Source organism: Macaca fascicularis, chromosome 11, assembly GCF_037993035.2.
Source record: "Macaca fascicularis isolate 582-1 chromosome 11, T2T-MFA8v1.1".
Taxonomy (NCBI): Eukaryota; Metazoa; Chordata; class Mammalia; order Primates; family Cercopithecidae; genus Macaca; species Macaca fascicularis.
The window spans coordinates 110694816-110711186 of record NC_088385.1 but is presented as its reverse complement, the minus strand read 5'-3'; the positions used below and the strand labels follow the sequence as shown (position 1 = coordinate 110711186).

At 44.1% G+C, this 16371-nt stretch overlaps 1 protein-coding gene across 3 annotated transcripts in view; it reads left to right on the top strand.

The window, feature by feature from the left end:
• NT5DC3 (5'-nucleotidase domain containing 3) overlaps positions 1–15825 on the top strand; it is a 73389-nt gene extending 57564 nt beyond the window's left edge. For 2 of the 3 annotated variants that reach the window (XM_005572054.5, XM_074007638.1), the window contains 5 exons: positions 1889–1970; positions 3290–3376; positions 5319–5459; positions 10446–10510; positions 12690–15825. In XM_005572054.5, the coding sequence (XP_005572111.2) occupies positions 1889–1970; positions 3290–3376; positions 5319–5459; positions 10446–10510; positions 12690–12942 (628 nt within the window). In that variant the 3' untranslated portion in view covers positions 12943–15825. Of the gene's footprint in view, positions 1–1888; positions 1971–3289; positions 3377–5318; positions 5460–10445; positions 10511–12689 lie in introns of those variants that run through there. The other variant, XR_012420546.1, reaches the window with a different exon arrangement.
• The last annotated feature ends 546 nt before the right edge of the window (positions 15826–16371 follow it).

The following is a 16371-nucleotide window of genomic DNA, read 5'->3' as shown; positions in this document are numbered from 1 at the left end:
ACTCAGGAGTCTGAGGTAGGAGAATGGCGTGAACCCGGAGGCGGAGCTTGCAGTGAGCCGAGATGGCGCCACTGCACTCCAGCCTGGGCGACAGAGTGAGACTCCGTCTCAAAACAAAAAAAAAAGGTGTACTTGGGCCAGGTGCCATGGCTCACACCTATAATTCCAGCACTTTGGGAGGCTGAAGCCGGGGAATTGCTTGAGGCCAGGAGTTTGAGACCACCCTGGGTTACATAGGGAGACTTTGTCTCTACAAATAATTAAAAAATTAGCTGGTCACACCTGTAATCCCAGCACATTGGGAGACTGAGGTGGGCGGATCACCTGAGGTCAGGAGTTCAACATGGTGAAATCCCATCTCTACTAAAAATACAAAAATTAGCCAGTTATGGTGACATGCACCTGTAATCCCAGCTACTCAGTAGACTGAGGCAGGAGAATCGTTTGAGCCCAGGAGGCGGAGATCGCAGTGAGCCAAGATTGCACCACTGCACTCCAGCCTGGGCGACAGAGTGAGACTCTCTCAAAAAAATAAAATAAAATAAACCAGTTATGGCAGCTATTTGAGAGACTGAGGTGGGAGTGTCACCTGAGCCCAGGAGGTCGAGACTATAGTGAGCCGCGATTGTGCCACCACACTTCATCCTGGGGAGCAGAGTGAGACCCTCTCTCCAAAAAAAAAAAAAAAACCAAAAAAACGAAAACGTATTTGGAAAAAAAAAAAGATGATGTATTACTGTAAAACATGATGTATTTAAGAATATGTAATCACTTGGAAAATTGCTCGAAATATTAGAGAAAAAAGGATGTCAGTTAGTGTACACAAAGTGATCTCATTTTATAGTCATGAAAGAAACATAAATTTCATGAAAAGACTGAAAGACGAACTGAAATGTTTAGTGTACAAGGTGGGTCTAGAATTCTGGGTCGTGTACCTTTTCTTTGTTGTATTTTTCTGTATTACAATTAGGTAAAAAAATTATTTTTTTTAGGGTAACACTTATTTTTACCTTAAGGCAAACAAACCCTGGGTCCTTTGGGCTAGCAGTGTGTCAGGGTGAGGAATGAGGCATTATCCTTACCTCCCAATTTCCATCATAAACTAGTGCTTCTGGTCTTCTGGTTTGTTATCTAGAGTGGCTTAATTTCAGGTATGAAGCCAGATAAATGCACTAAGGCAGTGTTTCCGTAAACTTTTCGTTATAAACAGGTTTTCTGCATGGTCAGATAAATCCGGGAAATCTGGGTGAAAGGAAGTTGATTATAGCAGGGCTTTTCAGAGCCATCAATAGCTTTTTAAGAGGGACATATTTAGTGCATGGTGTTTTCCAAATTTATATGACCCAGGAATTCTTTTTTTTGTTTGTTTTTGTTTGTTTTTGAGATAGAGTTTCTCTCTTGTTGCCTAGGCTGAAGTGCAGTGGCGCAATCTCCACTCACTGCAACCTCTGCCTCCTGGGTTCAAGCGATTCTCCTGCCTCGGCCTGTTGAGTAGCTGGGATTACAGGTGCCTGCCACCTTGCTCAGCTAATTTTTGTATTTTTAGTAGAGATAGGGTTTCATCATGTTGGCCAGGCTGATCTTGAACTCCTGACCTCAGGTGATCCACCTGCCTTGGTTTCCCAAAGTGCTGGGCTTACAAGAGTGGGCTACTGCGCCTGGCCCCCAGGAATTCTTTTTTTCATGAAACACCTTTGGATACTGGGCTTCACACAGTTTGGGATGTATTGAATTAGGCCAGGGTATGTGATGGTGGAGTTTTGATTTCGGGTTTTTTTTTAGGTTTTTGCAGGGAGCTACTTCCTGTGATAGTGAATAACTCTGGTATTTCATAGAGCGGACAACCTGTACTACTCCATGTCATAATGTTTCCTGTTTCTGTTGTTAGGCCTTTCCGAAAGATGAATGAGAAAGGTGTCTTACTTTGGGATAAAATCCATAAGTTGCAGAAAGGCCAGATTTACAAGCAGGTATGTCATGACCAGCTTCTCCTTTTTGTTGCTTTGCTTCGTGGTCGGTAATAATGCTAATAGCTGATGTTCACTGTGGCTTTCTGTGTGCCTGGCACAGTTCTGAGTGATTCCCGTGAACTGACTGATTATAACTTGGTGGTGGTAAACTTAGGTTTAAGTCAATATATTTTCAATATGCTAGCATCTAAACTAACTCAAAATTGAATGGTTTTTTTAAAACAAAATTGAAGGCATGACTTTCGTAGTGTGTAACATTTAAGATGCCAGTAGTAAACCTTGGAAATTTCTCTTTGAGGAACACTTACTCATGGCATATTATGCACTCAAATTACTAATTATTTTCTGACAATACATGTTTTGTACACAATTTTGTGGGTTTTTAAAAAAAATTTTATTGAGACAAGTTCTCACCCTGTTGCCCAGGCTGGAGTGCAGTGGCATGAACACGGTTCACTATAGCCTCAACTTTCTGAGCTCAAGTGATCCTCCCATCTCAGCCTCCTAAGTGGCTGGGATCATAGGCATGCACCACCACACCCAGCTAATTTTTAATTTTTATTTTTTGTAGAGACAGGGTCTTGCCATTTTGCCCAAGCTGGTCTTGAACTCTTGGGCTCAAGCAGTCCTCCCGCCTTGGCCTCCCAGAGTGCTGGGATTATAGGCATGAGCCGTCACACCTAGCCTGTGCACAGTTTTAATATATTTTGGTGTCATATGAGGCTTTCAAATGTTTGAATGAATTGCATTGGTGACCATTATTATGTTACTAAAATTCATTTTTTAAAAGAATTAATGTATTCTTGGTGGGTATATAACAATCTGATGGATTTGGCAATAAGTATATTTTCTAGGCCTTGAAAAATTAGCTTTGATAAAGCCATTCTACTGCTAGGAAGTTAGCCTAAGAAAATTATTAAGATATAGCTAATACAACTTGCCTATGAGAATGTTTATCATGAAGTTGCTTACAAAATAGATAATGTAAACTGTCCAACATCAGGGAATTGGTGAAAGGAATCATGGTACTTCCCAGCTGCTATCATTACATGGTAGATTATTTATTGGCATGGAAAGATGGCCCCAGCATGTTAAGTGTAGAAAGATAGTTACAAAGAGGTGTATATAATATAAATCCTTCTTGAACAGTGCATTTGACATAGAGGACAGATTTCCCGTGAAGGTGCTTTTATCTTTATATTTTGATATTTAAAATAAGTTATAAAAACAATTTTTAAAAGTTTTAAAAAATATTTTGTACTGTGGGTTAGATAGCTCTCTAGCTGTAATATAATAACTATAGTTTTCTTTGATTGCAGGGTAATTTATATGAATTTTTGAAGCTTACTGGATGGAGAGGATCCAGAGTGTTGTATTTTGGTGACCATATATACAGTGACCTGGCGGTGAGGAGCCCTTTTTTCCTTTGTTGGGGGACAGATGTGTTAGCCTCACTTACTAAAGAATGTATCTTTTATTTAAGAATGTACCTTTTATTTAAGAATGTATCTTATATTTAAGGTCATTTTTATGCTTTCGTAAAACCTAGAGGTAGGTTGCATCTTTTTAATGTCTCTTTTTTTTTTACAGAACAGAGTTGTGAAAAAGATAAATATTTTTTGGAAATGATGGAAATAAACAGTTCACTCAAAGAGTTTATCAAAATAATCTTTCCATTTAAATAATAATAAATGCCATTGTTCTTTTTCCTTTTATCAAAACATCAAAAAACATAAATAAAATCCACCTTTGAAAGTTTGCCACCATTGGGAATATTTTAAAAATGTGCTGTAGGTTTTCATGTATTATTAGGAGAAAGAGAAATATTCAAAGGCTTCAAGAAACTGAACCAGTGGGCTGGGCACGGTGGCTCACACCTGTAGTCCTAGCACTTTGGGAGGCTGAGATGGGTGGATTACTTGAACTCATGAGTTTGAGACCAGCCTGGGCAACATTGTGAAACCCTGTCTCTACTAAAAATACAAAAATAATCTGGGTGTGGTAGCACACGCCTGTAATCCTAGCTACTGGGGAGGCTGAGGCAGGAGAATTGCTTGAACCTGGGAGGTGGAAACTGCAGTGAGCTGAGATCATGCCATTGCACTCTAGCTTAGGGGACAGAGTGAGACCCTGTCTCAAAAAAAAAAAAAAAAAAAATTGAACCAGTGAAGGTGAGCGGGCATCCTAAGCCCTCTTAGACTCTTACATAGGATTTAGGATTCTGGCTTTAGGTGAGTAGCCAGACTGAACCTTTAAAACTGTAAATCAGACTTAAAGCTTTAAAACCTGAAAGCCTTTCTTTCTCCCTCAGAGTAAAAACCTGAGTTCCTATAGTTGCCCACTGGATTTCCCCTTCCCCAGCCCACCTCTCTGAAGATACCCTCTGCCCCGCCCCCTCTTTTGTCTCATCTAGGTTCCCTGACTTATTGCTTCTTAACATGCCACCCTCCAGCATGTTCCTACCCTGGGGCCTTTGCACTAGCTGTTCTTCAGCCAGAATCTTTCTGTTGCCACATGTTTTCATACTTTCCCCGACCTTATCGTTGTATTAGCCTGGTCTTCCTAACTACCCTGTACAAAATGGAAACCTCCTTTCTTCCTCTCCTTTTCCTGTTATTCTGCTTGATTTTTGTCCCTTGTACTTATCCCCACCTGCCATTGTGTATTTTACGTATTTATTGTCTGTATTTTCCACGAGGGCTGGGATTTCTCAGTTTTTTGTGCGTTGTTTTATCCTCAGTATTTAGGGCCTGGCAAATAGTAGTGCTTGATAAATATTTGCCAAATGAGAAAATGACCATTTAGTATGATGACTATATGTCTTAGATTTTCCAGGACATAGCTGATACTAAATATTCTGGCCTTTTGTCAAATATGGGGTGACAACATTTGGAATGGAAAATGTGGTCATGCATGCTTATGTTGTATGTGATCATTCCAAGTCTGAGATTCCGTGGTTCTCCATAACCCAGAGGGCCTGGCACACAGAGGTCTGTGGATGAATTGAATGAAGACCTTTGGTAGCATTTAGGTCAAGCCCTTTTCTGCCCCTGACCTCATTGTTTTTTTTTACAGACCATGGTTAATGATTCCAGACCTAGCGTTTCTGCAGGGGTTGTGACTCACAGCAATTATTTCCAGATCTGAAAGTTTCTTGGAATGAAATAATCGAAGGCTGGGGCCAAATTTGTTTTAATTAAATGTAATTCATTGAATTCAGCTTGGTGAATAACTAACCATTACCATCAAAAACTAATTAAATGAATGCCTCTCATGTCTGGGAAAATAATGACATAGTGTAGATTCTGTTGAGACTTGATGTTGACTTTTCGTGATCTTTGTGATCAGGATTTGACCCTAAAGCATGGCTGGAGGACTGGTGCAATTATCCCAGAGTTGCGATCTGAACTGAAAATCATGAACACGGAGCAATACATTCAAACCATGACCTGGCTGCAGACCTTGACTGGGTTATTGGAACAGATGCAGGTTTGGATATATTTTTTTTCTCTCTCACTTTTTCTTTAAGCCTGAGGTTAGAAAGTTACTTCAGGTATATTCTGCTTAATCGTTATAAAATACGAGGCTTAAGTTGTTTTCAGTAGACTGCAGAATAACAACTGGGGTTCTTTTGCTTAGACAGTGTTTGTGGGGCCTGTGTAAATGTAGGTGTTTGCTCACATTCCTCTGTCAGTGAAGATCCAGTATCCTCACTTCCACACTGAAGCCTGCTAGGAGCTCTCCTGTGGGGTACTGGGATTCAGGAGACCTTGCCAGTGCTTAAGTCTGCTGGTTCTGTCTGCGCCTGCTACAGTGGGGCTTCTCCATTCTGGGCCTCAGTTTCCCCGTCTGTGAAATAAAGGGGCCTATGAAGTGAACACTTCAGTCTAGGCACCATGGCTTACGGGAGAGAGTCTCAAAGCAAGAGTCAAGATGTCAAAGCAAGCAAAAGTCCAGCCTCAGTTGATTCTGAGGATGATACCTGCAATTTTCTGGCTTACTGGAGTTCCCTGGCAGTTACTTCCTTGAGTTAAGTTAGGCAGCCAGTTTTGGCTGGTAAGTGAGGAATGGCAGTTGTATCAGTCATTTCCTGGCCCATGGAAGCTGCCTCTCTTTTGTAGCTGTATCCCCTTAATTCTCCATGTGCCCCTTTCCTTTCCAGTTCCGTGAGGCACCTTGTTTTCTCCCTGGCTCCAGCTTGCCTGGGCTACAGCCGTCTCAGCATGGGTGCTGACATTTTTAGGATACGGGCACAGATGCTTGCTCTCTTGGCTATCACACCTGCAATCTGTGGCCACGGTCTATTGCCCATGCCTGCCCTCTGGCTTTGGAAATGGGCAGGGAATTGCCTTGCCTGCCCCAGCTGGCACTCTGTGTGGGAGTGGCTGAGCAGTGAGATCAGGCAAGGCTGTGAGTGGCAGGCCACATTCTGGCTCCAGGTGCATGCATTCCAGAGCATGGGGCCCTGCACGTCCCCCTGGGCCTCGTTTCCAGGATGCATTGGGCCCCATTAGTTCTTGGCTCTTCTCTGATGAGGATTTATTCTGTTTCGCTTGCTATGCTTGTCTGTGCGATGATTTACTAAAAATACGTGGCATCAATTCTGAGTTAATGTAGTTGAGAGTCTGTGCATGTCATACACTACTAATAGTTACTTTTTACGTGCCAGACACTGTGCTGAGTGCTGGCTCTATACACATTGCTCATTTAATAGTCATAGCTGTTCCATTTTAGAATAAGGAAACAGTTTTTGAGAGGTTAGGTATCATTTATGTGTGAGATCATAAAATGGCAGGGCAAGGCTTGAACCAGGTCCCCAAGTCCATGCTTCAGAGCACTGCTTTCATGTGCCTTCCTGTTTGGAGGATTCGGGTATAGGTAAGGCTTGACTCCCGTCAGTGCCGTCTCTGGGACCCTGGCAGCTGGTCACACGCACAAACACAACTGCACGTAGATGGTGTCAGTACATTTTCGCTTTGGAAACAGTTTTTTTTGTTTATTTTGTTTTCCTTTTTCTGACCTGTGTAAAAAAAAGTTGACTATTAAGGAATGTGCGTTTTAGAGAATGGAAGTGCTGAAAATATTTCTGTGGTTTGTAAAATTAATTATACGAGGTGTGGGGTGAGGGAAGGAAGAAAAGGAAATTACGATTTACATAGCCGCCCCCATTTTGCAGGAGAGAAAACTTGAGACTGCAAGATAGGTCACTTTTCTGGAACCACAGTTCTCGGTTGGCAGAATCAGGCTGTGTAAAAATGTCGTAAGAACTTACTGTGTTCTGGACACTGAAACCTTTAAGTTCATTTCATTTTCACAGCAACTCTTTGAAGTAGGACTGAAACATCACTCCCATTTTTCTGATGCAGACCCTGAGGCACAGAGGAGATAGAACTTGCTCTAGTGACGGGTGATGCTGATGTTGACACACAGGCAGCCCGACTCTAGACCCTTAACCTCCACGCACCTATATTGCCTTGGGTTCTGGCACTTTGTACAGAGTTCTGTCAAGTTGGATTCACTAGGATATAGAGGTGTGTAGCTGCTAACTAAAAAAACATCCAAATCAATGTCCTGTCTCACTGTCGCCCTCTTCCTCAGTGTTCCCCTAGAAAGTTACAGGTTTTTCCACTGAGCCTGTGGCAGATGTTTCTAGAACTCCCCCTTGGGGATTATTTTCAGAGCACGTAGTACATTATTTGGACAGTTTTCTGAGGAGAAAAATTGGTCCTCTGAGATCGGGTTTGATTTTTTCAGAGCCAGCAGAGTGTCATTTGTTTTTTGTTTTTTGATTTTTTGAGATGGAGTCTTGCTCTGTCGCCCAGGCTGGAGTGGAGTGGTGTGATCTTGGCTCACTGCAGCCTTCACCTCCCAGGTTCAAGCAATTCTCCTCTCTCAGCTTCCCAAATAGCTGGGACTACAGGCTTGTGCCACCACGCCTAGCTAATTTTTGTATTTTTAGTAGAGATGGGGTTTCCCCATGTTGGCCAGGCTGGTCTCGAACTCCTGACCTCACAGGAGTCATTTGGAGCCAAGTCTAATGAATGAAATAGAAGTATATAAATATTGATTGTAATTTCATTAGCTAGCCTTGAAGTGCCTTCCAAAATGGCTGTGGTTCATGGTGGTGGTGCTGGCTTTGGTAGACGCTTCTCAGGTAACTAACCAGTCAGAGGCCACATTTAGACCACGGGTCGGCAAGCTTTGTCAGAGGGCCACATAGTAAATATTTTAGGCTGTGCAGGCTCAGGTAACCAACCAGTCAGAGGCCACATTTAGACCATAGGTCAGCAAGCTTCTGCAAAGGGCCACATGGTAAATATTTTAGGCTGTGGAGGCTGTAGACTCTTTTGCAGCTACCCACCTCTGCACTTGTAGCACAAAAGCAGCTGTGGACAATATGTGAATGAATGGTTGTAGCTGTGTCCCAACAAACTTTATTGGTGGGCACTGAAATTTGACTTTCATGTAATTTTTACGTGTTAGGAAATTTTTTTTTTTCCTTTTGAGGCAGTCTCACTCTGTTGCCCAGGCCAGAGTGCAGTGGCACGATCTCGGCTCACTGAAGCCTCTGCCTCCCAGGCTCAAGTGATTCTCATGCCTAGCCTCCTGAGTAGCTAGGATTATAGGTGTGCACCACCACGCCCAGCTAATTTTTGTATTTTTGAAGAGACTGGGTTTCATCATGTTGGCCAGGCTGGTCTCGAACTCCTGGCCTCAAGTGATCCACTTGCCTCGGCCTCCCAAAATGCTGGGATTACAGGCTTGAACTACCACGCGCGGCCTGTCATGAAATTATTCTTCTTTTGAGTTTTTTTCCCCCCAAGCATTGAAAAAGAAAAACCCATTTGTAAGCTCACAGGCTGATAGAAAAATGGGCCGGTGGCTGGACTGATGTAGGCTGTTGCACTGGCTAGATTGTAATATCTTTCTCAAACAAGGGCAGAGATATGTAGCCAATCTGCCTTGCCCCTGAAGAGCTGATTACGCCCATGAATAACCACTGGAGATGGAGGTGGCTGAAGTGCCTGTATTGTGGGGCTTTGGTTAGTCTTTTCCAATGTGGACTACCCACTCTAGAGTACATGGTTTCACTTGAAAGATTAATGATAACTAATGAGCACACACCGTCTTTGAAATATTTTAAAGTGGATTTCAGAACCAGAGGCTCTTGTTTTAAGGAGTTTGGCCTTGTAGGGGGACAGAACTGGAGAAGGGGGTGGGCACAGGGAGAAATCTTTTTTTTTTAATGGGAGAAATCTTTTTTTGTTTAATGGCTGATGGGAAGGATGGAAGCGAGAGGGTTGTTCCTTGAGAGAGATGATAAATGGTGGGAAAGGTTCATGGCAGGGCAGCCGGCAGGGCACCCCAGCCAGCAGCTGGGTACTTCAGGGGAGGTAAGGCCCAAAGCGTGGCTGAGCGAAGGCGCAGAGCTCAGGGTCCCCCTCTGGGCACGCATCCCTGGCCTCCGATTCCTGGGGTCTTTCTCCTTTACATGTCCCTTCAGCAGCCTCGGGGTTCAGAGTCGAGCTGTTGAACCGAGCAGATGTGATAAACGTAAGGTTCTTGGCTCCCATGTCAAAAGCAGATGGTTTGCCCGCTTGGTATTTTCCTCCAGGTTCTAAGGTTACCCCCGTGGTCATGAATTGCAGGGAGCCGGCCTGTTCCCTGCGATCATGTGCACCTTGGATTCTGGCCTCAGTGTTTCTGTTTAGCCATAAGAACCTTGGAGAGAGACTTGTGAGATTCCATTCGTTAGATCATGGGCAGTTGGCATTTTCTTTTTGCCTTTCACCCATATTTTGGCCCACCAGAAAATGCTCTGCTTTTCCTTCTCATGGAGATGCTTTACCTTCTCGCCTTTTGCAAAAAATAATTGTTTTTTAAATTAAACAATATAATATTAAATTTAAAAGTTTATTTATAATTCTCGTGTACAAATTAAAATAATTTTTTATGTTAATTTCCAAATGTAAGCACATACTTTGACATGCTTACAGTTAGTGGGTATGTATGCCACTTAACTATAATGTTTGTACACATGTATATAATAAGTATAATAGGTAGCATGTACTAAGTATTTCTACATTATAGTTTGTATACCTGTATATAATAGGTGTGTAATGGATATATCATGTGCATAATGGATATATCACGTACATGTCTTATACATATGTGGATACATATGCATTATGTTTATATGTAGTCTTTACTGATAGTTTAATATAACTTCATAATAGTTCATCTTAATTTGTTAAACCACATTTCTAATGTTGGACATTTAAAACTATTTTTTATTCCTGAAGAAGGCAGGGTTTCAACTGGAAAGTCTGAAAAATGTATTATTTCATTCAGGTGCCAACCTCTGAGATGTAAAGGAATAAAATTTCTAGAAAAGCTGCTCATTAAAAAATTCTCATTACGTAATGAGTTTATTTGAAACCAAAACAGTCGTAATAATTGACTTGCGTCCTACAGGTTCACAGAGATGCTGAGTCACAGCTGGTTTTGCAGGAGTGGAAAAAGGAAAGGAAGGAGATGAGGTAAGAGCGGCCTGTATTGAATGTGGCATGTCCACCACCCTGTTCTGGCCGTGCTCAGCCTACGTCTGTTCCCCAGGGCCAGCCTGAGGCATAATGTTGAAACATCCTTTTTTAGCTCCCAGGTATGTCTGCCTCCCCCAGGATCCAGAATCGGCTACCTGCTGTTGGTGACATGTAACATTTCCTTGAGGCCAGCCATCACCCCTGTCATTCCTCCGCCCTTGCCATCGAAGGCCTTGGGAGAATGGAGCCTTTCCATCTCATTCCTCCTCCCTGCCTTCCTGACCTTCCCATCTGGGCAGCTGCTGGCCCAGTTGTTAACAATGCTGGCAGCACAATGTGGCTATTGGGGCAGTGCTGGATTTGGGCTCCGAACCCACAGTGAATTCTTAGGGCTCCCACGACCCTGGTGCTTATTTGTAACCACAGCTCTTTCAAGAATGTGCATTCTGTTAACTGATAAAGAAAGCCTGCCTGCCATGAGAAAACTTTGGTGGGTGTCTGTCTTAAGGGAACCCATACTGACAATCATGCTTCCCTAGGAGAATGCTTTATGCCATTGGCATGAACTTTCCTGACTTTGTGCATGGCCTTCTCCAGCCGCTGGGCACAGCCATCTCTGAGGTTTGGCAGCAGTGGTTGTGGTGGGATTCTGGCCTCCCAGCCGTGGGCAGCCTGACTCGGGGGTTCATGTGGTGGTGTGCGTGGGTGGGTGGACGGGGCGTGGAGAGGGGACAGTGAGTCCATTCCTCAGATTCTGGAGAAGCCAAAGCTGTATTGCATTTAGTTTGTCCTCCTCCCTCTCAGGATGTTGACCGTCTGAGTCTTATTTTAACTGCTACCAACTAACTAGTGGCTTTTATCACACAGCTGTATAAATGATTCTATTTTTTTGCTGTGTTTGTAAATGACTTATTAGCAGTCAAATAGTATTCGTTCATTTTGATGGAGTACTCTGTAGGGTGCCAGCCATCAGAGAGTGCATATCCTGTGTGTGTATGATAGGGATGTTGAAATAGACATACATGCACGTAAGGATGACTGCAGGGGCTTATGGGCCGTGGACGGGGTGAACAGTCTCACTTCTGAGGAGACCGGAAGGCATTGAAGTACGTAATGGATGGGGGAGATTTACATCACATAAAACAATCCTTAATTCCTCCATCTGAGCACTTGAGAGTTTACAACATGCTTTTATTTTGCTTACCTTACTCAGTTCTCACAATAAGCTTGTGAAACAGGGGGGGTCTTGATCCTTTCAGTAAGGGAAGTGGAGACTCCTGAGAGCATTCTGTATTCCTCTGTGTACCATCGGGAGCAGCTGTTGCATCCTGTGTTTAGTTTGGGAGATGGGGCGTGTGTCCTTAGAGAAACGTGCAAAAGCATCTGGAGCCTTGAGACAGTTAAGGGGGAAATAGGACCAGAGTCGTTTTGATGGATGGATAGGCAGGCTGTTTTCTTTTTTTATTTTTAGATAGGGTCTCATTCTGTCACCCAGGCTGGAGTGCAGTGGCACAGTCATAGCTCACTGCAGCCTCAACCACCCGGGCTCAAGCAGTTCTCCGACTTCAGCCTCCTGAGTAGCTGGAACTACAGACATATGCCACCATGCCTGGCCAAATTTTTTGCATTTTTGTAGAGACAAGGTCTCACTATGTTGCCCATGCTGGTGGTCCAGGGCACAAGTGATCCACCTGCCATGCCCGGGCCAGAATGTTGTTTGTTTTTGTTTTTGTGAGACGGAGTCTCGTTCTGTTGCCCAGGCTGGAATGCAGTGGCATGATCTCTGCTTACTGCACCCTCTGCCTCCCTGGTTCAAGCGATTCTTGTGCCTCAGCCTCCTGAGTAGCTGGAACTACAGGTATGCGCCACCACGCCTGGCTAATTTTTATATTTTTAGTAGAGATGGGGTTTCACCATGTTGACCAGGCTGGTCTCGAACTCCTGGCCTCAAGTGATCCACCTGCCTTGGCCTCGCCAAGTGCTGGGATTATAGATGTGAGCCACCACACCTGGCTCTAGACTGTTTTCTTAATTAATATTTGGGGCTGCTCTAGGCTTTTTTCTCAAATGAGTCCTTTTTTTTTTTCTGAAAAAGAAGTGATTTTGATTTCAGTAGTTTAAAAACAAGGCTTTTTGAATCATTCTGTGTTGCTTCGCTTTTTTATTGCCCCTTCAGAGAAATGACCAAGAGTTTCTTCAACGCCCAGTTTGGAAGCCTGTTCCGCACAGACCAGAACCCAACCTACTTCCTGAGGCGCCTGTCACGCTTCGCTGACATCTACATGGCGTCTCTGAGCTGCCTCCTGAACTATGACGTCAGCCACACTTTCTACCCCCGGAGGACTCCACTGCAGCACGAACTGCCCGCCTGGTCAGAAAGGCCCCCCACCTTCAGAACCCCTCTCCTGCAGGAGGCCCAGGCCAAGTAGCCGAGGGCAAAAGCTAGAAACTGTAACTGCCCCTGATTGGGCAGGCATGATGGGGTTGACGTCATGTGGGTCTGAGTGTTGCTTTTGGAAAAGATACAGATAAGCCTTTTGATATTTGTTTTGTACCTTATGGAGAATAATTCTCCCAATGGTTAAGACAGGAGCTAGCAGCCCGCCTCTCTAGCCTTTCCCTCCATGCAGGGCTGAAAGGCAAACTTCTCATTGGAACTCTGATTTCGTTTTTTTGTTTACCGAGGTCCTGGAACATCAGGTTTTCTGGGATAGGTGAGACGCTTGATACCGTCTCTGTATTCTAGCAGGTCAGGCTTGAAACGGTTCTTGACTGCTCCATGGCACATTTCCTGAACGTGTACTGGCGGTGCATTGGGAACTGCAGGGGCACAGTGATGGGCAATGATTAACTGCTTCCAGAAGGCTGATTTAGAGGGCTCCACAATGGCAAAACGCTCCTGTGAGTGACAGAGAGGCCCCCAGGTGATGGCCAGTTCCCAAATCATTTGGTATTAAGGCTTTGACATTCTGGCACATTGCATCAAAGAGAACACAGCCTCCCCGGAAGGACTTAGGTGAGAAAGAACAAGAGAAGTTGCAACTCCTGGACCCTTTTGTCCTCAGTGTGTGATTCCTGTGTCCTTTCCCAGCATGGAGGAGGGCAGGAGAGAGGAGATGAGAGCTCTGGTCAAAACCTTCCAGCTAGTGGAACAGCCTTCTGAAGAGCCTTCTGCAAGAAATGAGTGGGTTAGAAGAACCAAAACATTTGTGGTAGATCTCCCAGGAGCCTGTTAAACCTGGAAACACCACCCGAGTTGGTTTCATGTGCTCACTGGAAGAAAGAAAATGAACCAGGGAAAGGCATCTTTATAATGAAATGCTATGCCATGCCACCACCCGCTTGAATTGGAATCCTGTTAAAACATGAGATTTACCAGAAACAGTCCTTGTCTAGATGGAAATAAACAAGTTCCTGGCTTCTCTCTGATGAGTTATCAACTGAGAGGTGCTTGGATTGGCCAGGGGAGGACGAAGATGGCCACCACAACTTAGCCAGGTCCAGCCTTCTCTCAGATTTCACTCCTGCGGTGTTTGTGCGACTATTGGGGAGTTTGTATAGTTTTTTTTTTTTTTTTTTTTAAAGATGTCTAAGATGGGAAAGGGTGAAGGACATTGAAGCTGAGAAATAGATATGACTTAGCTAACCAAGCTTTTCTCATTTCTTTCTGTTTTGTTTTTTTTGAGATGGAGTTTTGCTCTTGTTGCCCAGGCCGGAGTTCAGTAGTGCAATCTCAGCTCACTGCAACCTCTGCCTCCCGGGTTCAAGCGATTCTCCTGCCTCAGCTTCCCAAGTAGCTGGGATTACAGGCATGCACCACCACTCCCAGCTAATTTTGTATTTCTAGTAGAGATGGGGTTTCTCCATGTTGGTCAGGCTGGTCTCGAACTCCCGACCTCAGATGATCAGCCCACCTCGGCCTCCCAAAGTGCTGGGATTACAGGCGTGAGCCACCACACCTGGCCTGCTTTTCTCCTTTCTTTCTAGGGGCAGTGCAGGTGGCATATATTCCTTTTGTTGGAGGGAAGAATCCTTAATTGCATCTGCATTTGTAGTATCCTTCAACGTAAAGCGCATATTTACTGCGCTCTCTGAGTGCTATGGGAATGTCTGCTGTTATTAGTTATGGCGCTGCTAATACTATTTTAATTGCGTATGCTATATAAATACTTCCGTTCAGATTAGCCTAATCTAGTATTGCTAAAACTCATTTTAAGCTTTGGCGGTACCATGTTATACTCTTAAATCTAAAGGATGGCAGGAACATGAGGGGAGCTTGTGGAGAGTGCTTGCTTATTCAACATTTTTATTGTGATAAATGTATGTAACCATCTATTGATGAAATGCGAGCCTGGCATTCCATGGGCTCCCTGCCAGATGGCAGAAACTTAACGAGTTACATAGCATCGTTTGTAATGCTGCTTGTTATAGTTGGAATGTACTTGTGATATTTGGCTGTATTTAACTATAATGGTGAAGGTGACCCTTTAGATCCAATAAGGCTTCTCCCCATCTTCTACATTTTGTTATGAACACAGTAAGACACAGTAGTGTGTTCTTTTTTTGGAACAGGGCAGGCATTTTGTTTATTGTTTGCTTGCTTCTAGGTGTTTCCATCATCAGGGTGTATTGGAGGCTGACACTTGATGGATGTGTGTTGTGCTCAGAACTGCTCAGTGTTGGGGTTCTAGAAGAATGTGCTGATGCTCTTGGCTTCAAGTTTCTGCCTTTGGAGAAGCAGATTGAGGAAGTAGGTGTTGTTTAAAAATAATTATTGGTTTTTATCTAATCAGATATTCATTGGTTACCTACCAGGTGCCAGTTATAGGGTGTTTTGTTTACTCAAGAATGAAGTAGAACTATTTTTAAAACCTGTTTTCATGAGTGTTTAGGTTAGGTGACCTAAGCTTTGAAGGAGAAAAACGTTTTCTGGGTGTGAATAATGAGTTTTATAATCAATTCCCATTTAGAAGAATTTCAGTCTTTCGGCCATTGAACTTGGCAGTGTTGAAATCTCCCATGTGGCAGAAGCCTGTCGTCTAGGCCACCAAGGCTCACTGAGTGTGTACCTTGCAGACTGTAGACCCATGTCGTGGCGGTAACGGGGCTGAGCACCGTCATTCCCATGTGAACGATGGAGGCCCATCCCAGTTTATTATTAATCCCTGTCTATACTCAGGACAGATTTTAACTTGTTGCTGTCATGACTTTTTATTTTATTTTATTTTTTTTTGAGGCAAGGTCTCGCTCAGTTGCCTGTGCTGGAGTGCAGTGGTGCAATCTCGGCTCACTGCACCTCTGCCTCCCAGGTTCAAGCAATTTTCGTGCCTCAGCCTCCTGAGTAGCTGGGACTACTGGTACATGCCATCAGGCCCAGCCAGTTTTTGTATTTTTAGTAGAGACAGGGTTTCACCATGTTAGCCAGGCTGGTCTCAAACTCCTGGCCTCAAGTGTTCTGCCCACCTCAGCCTTCCAAAGTGCTGGGATTCCGGGTGTGAGCCACTGTGCCTGGCCTTGTCATGATTCTTTTTTTTTTTTTTGGAGATAGAGTTTTGCTCTTGTTGCCCAGGCTGGAGTACAATGGTGCGATCTTGGCTCACTGCAACCTCCACCTCCTGGGTTCAAGCGATTCTCCTGCCTCAGCCTCCTGAGTAGCTGGGATTATAGGCACCTGCCACCACACCCACCTAATTTTTTTGTGTTTTTAGTAGAGACAGGTTTTCACCATGTTGGCCAGGCTGGTCTCAAACTCCTGACCTCGGGTGATCCACCTGCCCTGACCTCCCAAGGTGCTGGGATTACAGGTGGGAGCCACCGTGCCCAGCCTGTCATGACAGTGCAGTGTGGGATCTGGCACA